The sequence below is a fragment of the Lissotriton vulgaris genome, chromosome 7 (genome assembly GCF_964263255.1).
Source record: "Lissotriton vulgaris chromosome 7, aLisVul1.2, whole genome shotgun sequence".
NCBI classification, from domain to species: domain Eukaryota; kingdom Metazoa; phylum Chordata; class Amphibia; order Caudata; family Salamandridae; genus Lissotriton; species Lissotriton vulgaris.
Window position 1 is genome coordinate 42332391 of NC_141695.1, and position 14482 is coordinate 42346872.

General features: G+C 44.6%; 1 protein-coding gene across 1 annotated transcript in view; it reads right to left on the reverse strand.

Moving 5' to 3' along the window:
- Positions 1-14482, reverse strand: part of LOC147700659 (CD209 antigen-like protein C) — a 168990-nt gene that overhangs the window by 125193 nt on the left and 29315 nt on the right. Inside the window, exon 3 of the mRNA XM_086929166.1 lies at positions 8944-9075. Coding sequence (XP_086785292.1) covers positions 8944-9075 — 132 coding nt within the window. The remainder of the gene's footprint in view (positions 1-8943; positions 9076-14482) is intronic.

A 14482-nucleotide genomic window follows, 5' to 3' on the forward strand; every position in this document is an offset into this window, starting at 1 on the left:
CCATCCATCAACAGCAAGTAACTGACCCGCGGCCCACTCAATGAACATTGGCAGATGGTAGGGGTGAGGGTGAGACTGCACTTTCTATTGCTCAAGGTGAGGAAGTTTCTAGGCAGTTCCTGTCCTTTTGTTTGTCTCTGATTACTGCTTAATGAAGGTTGAATGCAGCAAACGGCAGAGACTCTCCATTGTGCCCCTGTTTTGGATACTCAGTCTGTGGGGAAACCCCATTTCCACTTGCTGTGAGGAACAACACCTTACACAGATGCCTGTGTCTGGTTGTATGACGTTTCAACGCATGCTTTTACCACGCATGCCTTTACAACGCAGGTATTACAACGCAAGTCGTTACAACGACATGCGTTGGGGGCGCTGGATAGTGGAATAGTTTAATTTTCTATTCCAACTCCAGTCCCCGTGGATAGTAGGGAAGGTGTTGGATAGAAAATTCAACTATTCCCTATCAAACAGCGCCCTCCAGCGAAAGTCGTAACGACTTGCGTTGTAATTCCTGCGTTGTAATGGTTGTGCGTGGTAAACGTTTTGTTGTAAACGATGTTCTCCGCCGGGAAACAACACTCGAAGGAGAACCAACCCAAACTGGTTCTGAAGACATGGATAGTGGATCCATACCCCCTACTTGGGAAATATGTATTTAAGTGTATTTAAGTAGTTAATTGTTCCTGCAGGTTCCTCGTGACCAAAGAAGGGAGTGATGCACACAGTACTCAAAAGGGCTGCTCTGTGAGCAGGGCTGATGTCTGCATGAAAGTCAGTCTCCCAGAGGTGCATGAACATTACCGCAAGGCCACATAATTGGTTTGAGAAGCTGATGTTATGTACTGCAACTAGAAGCTTGGCTGTCTGACTGTCTGCTCAAACAGGGAAGGAGGGCGCCTGGGCTCCCAGGAGAAGACTGTGACCAGGAAAGGAAGCCAGCTGTGTTCCCAGTACACAGAGCTTGCTTAGCTGAAATACAACCACCGCAATGGTGTGATTGTGATGTGGTGCATCGAAGGCGGAACAACAATGGGACAGAATATCAATACAAGAATATCAAGTAGCAAAATATCAAAGAGGCAAGTAATCACTATACTTAACATTCTAAACTACACATCTACGTTCCTTAAATATTTACATATATATTGCCATGTGGTGCTGCAATGTGAAATGACTGCGCACTTGTTAGCTGGTGCCAATATGGTGGTGGACCGAGCCTCCGAAACGTAATGAAGTATTTAGCAGGGCTACCGCCAACAAAACCGATGCATTTCAACCTGCTCAGTCTTTCTCACGGTCAGAACCAAACAGCTAAAAAGTCAACAACACAACAGAATAAAAACTGCCATCTGCAATTTCTAAAAATAAAAGATATTTTATTAAACAAAATGACACTAAAACAATAAAAAATATGTGGAACCAGAGATTTTGCATTTGTGATGTTTTTAATAAAAATAGAGCTAAAAAGTGCAAAGCACCAACCCCAGGTGACTGGTCATGCTAGACCGGAGTACGGGTAATGTTTGAGGCCGACCGCGATGGAGCGTGGGTCAGATATGAGGACCAGGTTGGTCTAGGCTGGACAGTTACCTTCACACAAATTTTCAAGAAGGTAACATCCTCTACGTCATGTGCAGGGCAAGGCTGCAGGTTAGAGGTGAACACTGGCTCATTGACAATGCAATTCAAAGTATGAGGTCTTGGTGAAGCCGCTGATGAAGGCCGGAACAGCTTAGAACAGGAAAAGACAGGACTTCCTGCCCAGGAAGTAAACTATGATCTGGAGCTGCATAGCTTCAGGCCTGGAAAACATTTCCCCCTCGGACTTCGAGAATTTACCTGAAGTCGGGCAAGATGCAGGCTGGGTGCAAAAAAGGTTCGACATCTTCGAATGCCAGAAGGCGTTAGCCCCACTGAATCAGATCTGCTGCTGCAGAGAAGAATGTGCAAAAGAAACAATTGATGGACGGAATGCTGGACAATGCAAACATTCACCGGAGTTACATGGAGATGGGTTAAATCCATCATTCTTTTCCTCACCAAACCACCCCAGTTTGGACCCAGCCATATACAAATCAGTCTTGGCTCGGTGCCTCATGTGAACAGTCCAGCTTGAACTGCCAAGGAAGGTCCTCCCTAGACCAGAAACAAGTATCCTGCGACCGGTTTCTGAACATCACCCTTCATCAGCTCGGCTAGCTTGAATCCAGTGGTGTAGTGAGCACAGGACCTACGTCTGGGCATACCCTTCCCACTTAGGGCGAAATATGCAAAAGAAACAATTGATGAAGCGAATGCTGGACAATGCAAACATTCACTCCTAGCCACAAGGATCTGGGTTAAATCTATCATTCTTTTGCTCACCACACCACCCCAGTTTGGACCCAGCCATATGCAAATCAGTCTTGACCCTGTTCCTTGTGGGAACAGTCCAGCCGAACTGCCAAGCTAGGTCCTCCCTGGACCGGGAAACAAGCCTCCTGGGACGGGTTTCTGGGCATCATTCTATCCTGGTTGATGAGGGGTAAAACCACGAACCCAGTCCTAGGATGCCTGTTTGCAGCCCAGGGAAGACCTGGCCTGGCAGTTCGGGCTGGACTGCTCCCATTGGACGCAGGGTCAAGACTGACTTGTATATGGCTGCTTTCAAACTGGAATGGCATGGGGAGCACAACAAAACGTCGGATTTAGGCCCAGCTCTCTGTACAGGGGTGAATGTATGACATTGTTCTGCATTCTGTCCATCAATTGTTCTTTTTGCATTTGTCACCCTGAGTGGGACAGATATGCCCAGACATGGGTCCCGTGCTCTCCATGCCACTGGAAACATGCTATCCTGGCTGATGAGGAGTGAAACCCCGAAACCGGTCCTAGGATGCTTGTTTCCAGTCCAGGAAAGACCTGTACTAGTACAAAGATTTACACCGCTACGAAGCACTCTTACTCGGGTGTAAGCCCTACATAAACAGCTGTTATTAATGATCTAAAAAATAACGAGTTCCGGCAGATGCACCTTGATTTGCTTTTCAGGACTCTTGGGGGCTTACTTAAGAGAGCCCTGCACCACTTTTGCACCACGTACAGAGGTACATGCATGACGCAGGGCTCATATAAAGACATGTAAACCCACGAAAAGCCATGCAGTGTGGCTTTTAGTGGCCTCATAAATCATGAGTAAAAGGATGCAGCATAAATCACTGCGTTGCCTTACTAGAGGCCGAGAGACTTTCAATGGGCGTTGCCATGGTTTTTCCCATGCAACGCCCAAGGAATCTGACGCTGCACCAGATTTATAAAGTGATGTAAACCTGGGGTAGCAGCAAATCCATATGCCTCCCGAAGTGAGATGTAACAAGGAGAAATATGCACATTTTCCTCACTTTTTTCTCTTTCCATGTGTGCTGCATAGTGCAGCACACACGGAAAGTCGAAAATACCTCATAGGATTTTTTCTGTGCAACAGAGGCGCTCTTGTACCATGGTGCAAGGGTGCCTACGTTGGAGCTAGACTTCCGAAACGGCACCAGCGCTGCCAGAAAGGACAGGCATGAACAGGATTGCTTAAATACGGTGAATTCCTGTGCTTTCAGTTTGGCGTAGGCAAGCACAAGAAGGTGTCTTGCTGCGCTGCCCTGTGCCAAAATACCATAACTGAAGCCCTTATTTCCAGAGGAGGAAGTAGCAGTTGCAGCCGTGCCTGCAATAGTGGGAGAAGGCTGCCTTGGCAGGGCTGCAGGTCTGTCCACTCTTTGTGTGGTTTTTGTTCTGCTCAAATCCAAGAAATCCTAGCTGACTGCAGAGATATGTCACTCTCTGCGCTTATTTGTCCAATTCTAAATTAAGCTCTGGATATCAAAAGGGGAGGCACAGCTACGAGGCAGGATCCACTGGCCCACTGGGGACTGGAAGGAGGCAGTGGGAGGGCAGTCTGAGCTGAGCAGGCAGGAGATGCCTTGGGAGACTGCCCGTTCATGTCCTCCAATGTAAACATGGTATGTTAACAAAAATTTGGTTAAAATGCTCTACTTATTTTGGTCTAAACTACTGACACCCGAAGTGGCTCCGTATCTCGCCTGCAGCCAACCGCAGGAGTACAGTAGTGGCACAAACAAGAACAGGGGCCAACGATACGTGCACTCATCATGGTTTTGAGGTTCGAGGGTGTGCAACCCACTCAAGGTCTCACTTGCGCATTTATGAAGATATTGCAATGGAGGTACCTGAGCTCCAAAGGTATTTACTTGAAATGGGCGATGGGGAACTCCTGTTTTAAACAACAGGCCATTATTTAATTTGTATTTAAAAAAATATGTGCCCGGGCATTAATAGCAGAAGCTGCAGGATGACGCTGCCCTCTGCCAGCCACAGCCCCATCCTACTTGATCACCCTTTCTCAGACACAGCTTCTGTGCCGATGCCGCTCCCATAACGAAGCAATGGGGAAATATTTGTGTTTGCAATGTAATGGATTCACCCTGATTTGTACCCTGTTTGGTTTAAGTAGTTTGTTCCATGCTGATTTCCATTGCATTCTGGTATTTGTAGTAAAAAATGTATTAGAAAATCACAAACTACAGTCAATGTAAATGCATGACAAATTCGGTTAACTGGACAATTCCTATTCGTTGTGGAAAGGTTTCTAAATGTGGCCAATCCAGTTGTAGCCCGGCCAGAAGAATGATTCTGCAAATGGTTTGCATGGCAGTGCTGGCCTTGGCCTCCCAGGCTCAAATCAGCCAATGGAAAGCAAAATATGAGGCCCGTCAGAGGCGAGGCGAGGTCGAGATTTGGAGATCCCGCTTGTAATTTGCCATAGTATTTGGACAGGACCTAACGTATTTGCCGTGATGCATTGTTAACATAAAAAAGTGCCCATGTCAGCGACTAGGCCTTGACAAAGGATGCAAACATCCAGTTCTCTCTCTTTCAGAGCATCCTTTCAATCCTCCATAGAGGCCCCAGAGTGCAGCTGACTACCAGTACCACCCTCATTCTCGTGTGTCTAGATTACTGCAAGATCATCTACCCCGGTCACCCAAAACACCAGTGCCAGACTTCAGATCTATCGGAAGCATGAAGGCAGGCTTCACGTGAACTTCTACCAGGATCAAGGCTTTCTTCACCATCTACAAAGTATACTGGGGCAAAGAACAGTTATACTACTGAAACGTCCATGTCATTATGACCCAACCAGAGCTCTTTGCTCAGTCACTGCCCTTCAGATCACCCAACAATCATTCAAGAGGTTGAACAACCAAGGAAGGTTGCTGGGCTCACATAGACCTAAAGGATGGGGAGCCCTTTCCAGGACTGAAGATCCCAAACCACTACATAGAGCTCAGGTAACTTTCAAAAACCAAACACTTCAAACTTGCCTTTACCTGCCCTAGACACAGAACGGCGCGGGGAGGAGAAGGTATGTGCAGGAGCAGAATTTCAATCATGGTTAAACCCCCATCCCCCTGGGTGCTAAAACCCTGCAGTAGGGTTACACTTTTCCAAACTTATGTCAAGTGATCTTGAGCGACAGAAAGGAGGCACATTGCACTTTGCATCACTGATTAATAAATAAATAAGTGCTGTTGGCAAAAAATATAAAGGCTAGATGTGGCCTTCATGTTGAGTGTCCAGCTGCCACTCTACACCACTCCACTGTATGAAACTCTATGCCGCTTCACTCTACGACACTCTACGTCACCACCCTGTATGACAATCCAAGCCCCTCCACTTCACTCCACTCTATGCCAGTCCACTCTACAACACTTTACTCTACAAGCACTCTACTCTATGCCATTCAACTACACTCAACGCCACTCCACAACCCTCTACTCCACTCCATGCCACTCTTTGCCACTACACAACATTTTCCTCCACTCCATGGCCCTCCATTCTAAGCTATACCACACCACTCTATGCCACTCTACTGCACTCTACAATACTCTACCACTCCACAACACTACACTGTAGTCCGCTCTATGACACTCTACTCTGCTTCGATCTAGAGCACTTCACTCTACGCCATTCCACAACACTGTATGCTACTCCTCGCTATGCCACTCTATTCTGTTCCACTATACAACACTCCACTCTACCACATTCCATTCCATGCCACTCCATGGCACTCCACTCAACGACATTCTTCCCCTCTCTACACATCTCCACTCAGCGACACTCTATGCCACTTCATTCTATTCTACTCTACTCTACTTCACTCCACTCTGCAACAATCTACTCTACTCTATGCTTCTCTTTTCCGTGCTGCTCTACTCCACACCACTCCACTCTACAACATTCCAAAATGCTTTACTCTACTCTATGCCACTCCGCGCCACTCTACAATACTCTACCACTCCACTGCACTACACTCTAGTCCACTTTACAACACTACTGTCTGCACCGCACTCAAAAACACTCCACTCTTCTTCACTCCACGATACTGTACACTACTCCAGTCCACTCAACATATCTCTTCTCCACTCTACTGGTCTACAGTCTATGCCACTCCACGGTACTCCACTCAATGATACTCTCCCCCTCTCTACGCAACTCCACACTACAACACTCTACTCCAGAATATGTCACTCCATTCCACTTCACACCCCTGGCCTCTATGCCATTAATCTTTAGCCATGCTGAACAGCAGCTATGCTGGTGTACAACATGGCTATAACACATAGGCAAAGCCAATAACTCTTGCTTAGGCGAGACCTATTAGCTTTGCCAATGCTTGTTATTTTACAGCTCACAGGGACTTCTACAGCCTTAAATACATTCAACAGTGAAACTCGTAAAGCAATGAAACAATTGTTGCCACCATTCCTGGGGTGGGGGGCTTCGGCCTGAGCTGCCTTGGCAGTCTGCTGTGAAGCCTTTATAAACAGTTCAGCAAGAACACTGAAAGGTGAATTAATATCCACAGCGATTACAATTCGTGCCCCCCTTGGCTTTCCATAGCACCAATTTCGACGGTGTATAGTATAAATCGAAAACGGCCATGAAATGCTGGCTTTTAAAAGACCCGTTGAATAACACCATACTGGCCATTTCTAAGGATCTAGATATGTCAATCTCAGCTATTCCCAGATTCCTTTGCCATTTATCGGTATATATCTCGAGGTCATCTTTTATTCTATTTAGCATCAGTTGGTATATCGTGCCAATTCTATTTTTCCTAATACAGCTTTCAAGTACATCTATTTTGTTCATAGAACTGGTATTTAGAAGATTCTTAAACACTATAAAGCTGCGGATTTGGAGATATTTGAAGAAGTCTCTCCTTGTTAAACTATATTTTTCCTGCAAGTACGAATATGGTACCATTTGCCTATCGCTGTGGATATGTAGCTGCCAATTCAATCCATATGTTTGTTCAATGCCCAAAACTGAACCAATTTATAAGAGAAGTGCAAGGCTTTTTAGATAGTATCTTAGAATCAACACCAGTATTATCACCAGAACTAGTGATATTGGGAATTCAAGTTGATCAAATTGGTATTAGAACAGTCGAAGAAGAAGGCTTTCTATTTATAGCTATGTCTGTGTATAGAAATTGTATTACCTCACGCTGGTTGGATGTGGAGCCCCCGGCTTTCTATCATTGGCAATCAAAGTTATTAAGTGTATACCGGCTGGAAAATGCGGTATATAAACTTAAGGGCCGGCGTAAGAGGATGTTTGGTCAAAAATTATGGTCACCCATTAGTAATTGGATTTAACTGGTTTATTATGTTTCTAAAAACAAAGTGAATCTGTTTTCTTTTAGGATAATGTTATTCTGTATTTGATGTAAAATTTGTAATATTTATTTGAAAATGGTGTTTTATTTATTCTGTTTCTTCTTTTCCTCATCATGATTTTTTTTGTATCTGTATTCTGCAACTTTCCACTGTCAAATAAAATGACAATAAAACAAAAACAAAAAAAAAGAAAGGTGAATTAAAATAGCAAACTGGCAACATGATGAAACATAACCTGCAGAGTGATAGAGAGAGGAAGAGAGGTTGGAGACGAAACAGGAAGACAGCTGAGAAAGCCTCAGCTAACAGAGACAGGAATATTGAGGGAGTCTGGTCTGAGAAAGATGTGATAAAGAGATAGTGTAAAGAATTGCTATTTCACTTCAGATCAGGTGGTAAATATTTGTATTAAACCCCCCGCAATGGCACCCGCTCCAAAGGGTTTAACGTGTTATTGCACAACACTCGCAGGGTGTTACTGCACGGTGCAGGTGATTACAGGTGCAGAGGGATCCACCCCCCAGTACCAAGCAACTCATGATCATGGTGTAAGTATCTACAAGTCTATCTGTGCACCTTTCTAGCTGTCTATATTCCAATCACCTGTCTGCCTTTCGATCTCCCTGTCTAATGTCTTATCTAGTTAACTATTGGTACATCTACCTGTCCATGAATCTATCAGTCCATCTGCCCATTCATCCATCCATCCAGACATACATACATCTGTCCATCCATCTGTCCATCCATCTGTCCATCCATCCATCCATCCATCCATCCATCCATCCATCCATCCATCCATCCATCCATTCATCCATCCATCCATCCATCCATCCATCCTGCCTGCCTGTCTACTACCTGTTAATCAATCGATTTACCTGTATGTCTAGCTATGTATACACCTATCCAGCTGTCAGGCTACCTGACTATCTGTCTGTTTATAGCACTGTCTGTCCGATTGTCTATTGTCTACCGGCCAATCTCCCTGCCTATCCCTGGATCTGTTCTCCAACCCTCAGTGCTAACTATGCATCAGTGCACAGGCTTTGAACCTAGGTCTTTAATTAAGCCTGGTGACCAGGCTTAGCATTTGGCATCATTGTACTGGCTGGTTGGAAGGCTGCAGGTGGCTATGCGGACAGACATCACATCCATGTAGGTTTTAAGATATTTCAGGTAGTTTCCGCTGCAGGGAGCACCACTCCCTTACCTTGGGTTTGTGGCTCCGTACTCCCACACAGATGCTCCTTGAATGTCTCCAGCATCAGCGAGGCGCTGTGGTTTTCCAAGGTGAAGTTGCGGCAGAGTGGAGTCATGTCGGTACTGTGTATCTTACATCGCGCTGGGAAGACAAAAAGCAGAGATGAGTGGCACTAAGCTACATGCGGTCTTTGACAAACAAAAATTCCATCTGTGTGAGGCTTGTCAGTCATTTCTCAGGTGCCCCATGCCCCATGCCTTATCAGGAACCACTGCTTACCTAATGCATAAAAATTTGAAGTACATTTAATAGGCAATTGTTTTCACACCGCACCCTGCCCAGGAGGGTACCTTGGGCCTACCATAGGGGGGCATGTAGTAGAAGGGAAGGTTTCGGCCTGGGAAGTGGCCGCACTTGCCAGGTCAACATGGCAGTTTAAAACTGCTCTTGCAGACACTGCAATGGCAGGCCTGAAACAAGCTTTCAGGGCTACTCATGAGAGTGGCACAACCTGTGCTGCAGGCCCACTAGTAGCATTTAATTTACAGGCCCTGGGCACACACAGTGCACTGTACTAGGGACCTACCTGTAAGTCAAGTATGCAAATCATGGATAACCAATCAGAATCACAATTTACACTGGGAGCACTTGCACTTTAGCACTGATCAGCAGTGATAAAATGCCCAGAGTACACAAACCAACACAAACACGAAGTCCTGCACACCATCAAAAATACAGGAGGTAGAGGCAAAAAGACAGGGGAAACCAGTCCCGGGATGCCAGGTCTAACAGTTCCAAGTCAATAATGTTTTAAATTTCAGATCTTATGTTGCGCAAGTCTAGTCCAAATGGTGATAGACCTGGGATATGGAGCATCTTATACACAAGGCAAGAGATGTTTAGAGCCAGTGGGACTTCTAGTCCCAGCCTTGAGAGAGGTATTGATGACTAAGGTCCCGAGGCCTTGAAAGCACCAGAAGGAATACTTTCCTACAGGCCATTGCACTTATTCAATATAGAGTTTGGTGAAGATAATTGCTCAGAAACTCATGCCATCCATGTTGGGTCTCATATATCCAGACCAGTCCGAGTTTGTCCTTAAGTGTTGCATGGCACAACGCTTATGCACAATCTTTGACCATCTAAACCAAGCTGACCCAGACCCTCATGTGATAGATGTACTAATGGTTTCGGAGAAGGCGTTTGACTCCCTAGGGTGGAGGTTCTTATGTGCTGGTGTCCAGATGGTCAGCCTCAGAGATGATTGCTTTAGCTCAATATCCCTTCTAAAGTGTGAAGAGTAATGGGTCAAATCCAGTAGAAGAGGCTAGGGGGACCAAACAACAGAGACCTTTAGAACAAGTGAACATTGCTCTGTGAACGGACTGAGTTTTGGGGGTCATTGCATACTGGTATCTCATTAATGTGTCCAAGTTCCACATAAAAACCAGGCCTCAATAATCTGGGACATTATTAATCTGGGACTTCTGAAATCTCTCCATTGGCTGCCCATTCGGAAACGCATTGTCTTTAAGACTCTCACAATTGCGTTCTAGGCCCTTCATGGCAATGGTGCCCCGTATCTTAGGAACAGGATTGGCTTTCACTATCCGGCTAGAGCCTTACGCTCAGCTTCATTGTCGCTAGCCACGATTCCGGCAATTAGGCGTGCTCGTATCGGGGGTCGCTCCTTTAAACATCTGGCGCCCCGGGCGTGGAATGCACTGCCATTGTCATTAAGGAAGATTGACAACCTGTTGTCATTTAGAAAAGAGCTCAAAACTTGGCTGTTCTGCCAATAACTCCATCTCAAATCAAATCAAATCCACTTTATTCGATTATTTTAAAATCATAAAAGTTTGCTATTCAATCACAAGATAAAATCAGAAATACAAATATATAAAAATTAATTTACAAAAATTTACATATATACAAGACACACGGAGGTGTCGAATTGATAATTGTTCATTATAGCTTACAAATTGCACAAGATAGTCGGCGATTCAATACATATTTAAAAGCAGCAGGTTTAACTTCATGTGCATTCTCAATTAGTTGGTGGAATTTATTACAGTTTGAGATATTACATATTCCGAGGATGTTTTCCCCAATGATCTGTATTTCTTGTTACGAATGGATGCTACCATAAAGTTTGCTACCCCAAACATAACAGCGGGGGATTCCATTAATTGGAGATAGAGTAACACAGGTTTTACCTGCAGGAACCCCCTATGTTTTAATAGTGGGATAATGAACTTTTTCCTACCTCCCATAATAAAATGGGCAGAAAAACACAAAGTGCATCGTGTCCTGGTATGAATGGTCATCACACTTGCAAGGAGCGGCATCCATCTGGTTTGCACCACTCACTAAAAATTCCCAATAACAAGTGCGACTGATTAAAACGACATTTAGTAAGCAACCATCGATGAAAGGGTTTAGTGACAATTGACAGGTACGGTTGAATGGACATAGATAATATCAACATATAATGGGCCCTCACAGTTGGTTTACTTGTTTCTGTGAGTTCACAATCCAGTTCTCTAGACCTTAAAAAGTTTGTTTTTACCCAGTTGATGTCAGCTTTGGTTAAACCTTCTGGGTTGGTATAAATCTCTGGACGTCCCAGATAGTTAGATGTAGATTTAATGAAGGACAGCCACTTCGTCACTTTATCAAGTAGCATACAGTCCCTGATGATCTTATGGTTCAATGTGAGATTGGGGTTCAACCAGGTTCTGATCCATAGTAGGATGGGGGCCATGTTTAATAAGTCTGAGATATATCCCATCCCAAGCTCCAAGTGTACTGCATATGTAGCGGTTGATTGGGGGAGACCTAATAGGGCTCGCAGGAATTTATTTTCTTCTCTCTGAATGAGAGCTGTATCCTTATAGCCCCATATTGTTGCCCCATACCTTGCAATGGCCATAGTTTTAGCTTTATAGGTAGACAATATTGCCTCTCCTGGTTTACCACCCAGTCTCTTAGCAAATCCTAAAATAGCAGCCGAGGATCTTCTTACGACGGCTACTTTATTCAGAACTTTGGGGACCCATGAGCCTACATCGTCAAACACGACCCCTAGGTACGTGAAGACTTTTACTTTAGATATTACTGAATCGTTACATGAGACAGTTTTAAAGCACTTCCTCCTATTCCCTAGTGACATGACATGCGATTTCTCAGTGTTAATAACTAGCTCCAATTTTTTCATAAACTCCCCAAAGGAGTTAAGGAGACGTTGTAAGGCGTTTGGAGTCCTAGCCAGTAGCACAGTGTCATCCGCGTATAGGAGTACAGGGAAGGACGTTCCTCCCATACGCGGAATATCAGCTGTTGCAGATACCAAATCCTCTTCCAGGGAGTTTATGTATAATGTAAATAAGATTGGAGCCAAGATGCACCCTTGGCGCACCCCCCTAGAAGATTTGAACCCAGCCGTACATCTTCCCTCCTGCGTCATCCTGATAGATGCAGTCAGGTTTCTATGCAATTCAGCCAAAAAATTCACCAAGGCCTGGTCAAGTCCTAGCTCCAGAAGCATCATCCACAGCTTTGACCTATTAACTAGGTCAAAAGCTGTGGATAAGTCCATAAAAGCCAGAAATATTGATCCTTTAGCCGCAACCGTATGTTTATTAATTATAAGATGTAAGTTTAGGCACTGATCTTCGATGCCTCTCCCGGCTCTAAAGCCGTATTGTGCGTTACTTAAGATGGCATTTTCTGTGGGCCAGGCTGTTATCCTGGCAAAAATTACTTTCCCCAATATTTTAATTGAGGAATCAAAGAAATTGGCCTGCAGCATCTTGGATCCCCCCTTTGGCCCTTTTTAAATACCGGGATTATAATGGAGCGGGACCAAGAGGCGGGGAAGGTGACAGGGGTAGAGCAGGCTGCTAAGCTAAAAACATTTGTGAGAATTACTGACCAAAAGTCAGAGTTGGCCTTATACATGTCAGATGGCACCCCATCAGGGCCAGGAGCTTTGTGTCCAGCCGTATCTGCTATTGCTTTCTGCACTTCCTTTATAGTGAAACTCAGGGGAGACCCCATTGTTTCTCTATTATGTGGCACATAGATATCAAGCTCTAGGTTACTTCCATAAATGTTCTCGAAATGGTTTAGCCATTCCCTTTCTGTGATGTTAACTTCTAACGGGGCATTCTCGTCACCGCTAAACAGAGGGGAGTTAATGATTGACCAGAATTTGGAGCTGTTCTTCAAGGTGGCTTTCTCATATAACGAGTCCCATGCCTCTTTCTTAACTTCGTTTTTACGTGTTTGCAGGATGATTTTATATTTTTTCCTTAACATGGATACTTCATACTTGTCTCTAGGATTCTTATTAAGTGCCCTCAGGAGCTCAATACGGGTTTGTGTGCATTTGTGGTTGAACCATCCGTGCGCCGGTTTTGTTTTCTGTTGTACCTTCACTGTGAGATCACTTGAGACCTGTTGACAGATTGCTTCGTATGAGGTAATTACATCCCCACCAAATCTAAGCAGATCACTACAGGTGTTAAGCTCTTTCCCGACCCTAGATCTGATTGTGTTAAAAAAGTCCTCAGGGGTGATTTTATTCAATTTTAATCTACTCCCCTGGTCCTTTGTTAAAATCTCAACTACAGCTTCAGTAAATTGTAAATTGATACTTGTATAGCGCACTACTCACCCGCAAGGGTCTCAAGGCGCTTTTACAAATACCGCTGTGGAACCCATCCTGGCTTTCCCTGTGAGGCGTCCACTCCGGGGCACCCCCAAGGTGGTGGCCAGGCACCCTTAGCGTTGTGGGGGCCGTTGTGGAGATTAAGCAAGCTATTGCCCAGAGTTGCAGAGTGGGACTCCATGATTGGAATAGGCACCGAGGCGAGAATTATCAGGTCCGTGGAATTTTGAGCCCAAGACCCGCTGAGGCGGGGAATTGAACCCTGGTCTTGGGCCAGACCTCTGCATCAGGGTCTGCAGTTCTAACCATTGAGCCACACTTCTCAGTGGTCCCTGTTTTATTAAAGCAAAGTAAGTTATTATCAAGTTCCAGCACCACTGGGTTGTGATCACTAAAAATAGATTGTATAGCATTATAAAATATAACTGAACTTAGAAGCCAGGAGATATAAACATAAAGTCTATAATAGTTTCACTATCCCTAGCACTATATGTGGGAACCCGTTCCTTCTTGTCAGCAAACCCTGGCTCGAACAGGTCTGTGACCGAGAGCAGATCTTCCAGTGCAGCCCCTTTGCGCTGTGTTCAAAGTGCTGATAAGATGAATGATCCGGGTAATTAGAATCTCTATATTGGCAATTTAGAACATATAAATGAGTATTAAAATCGCCCATCAAAATAACGTAGAAAAAAGTGGTTTGAGCTTCCTTATATGTGATTAAAAAATGTGCTAATGATTGGAGGTGCTCATTTGGGCGCTCTCCCTGCATTGCAATATAGAAGTTAATATATAACATTTTATTATTATTAGGCAGGGTTACTTCGAGTGCTAAATAATTTGGTGAGATGGTGTTAAGCACCTTTACTGTACCATTTA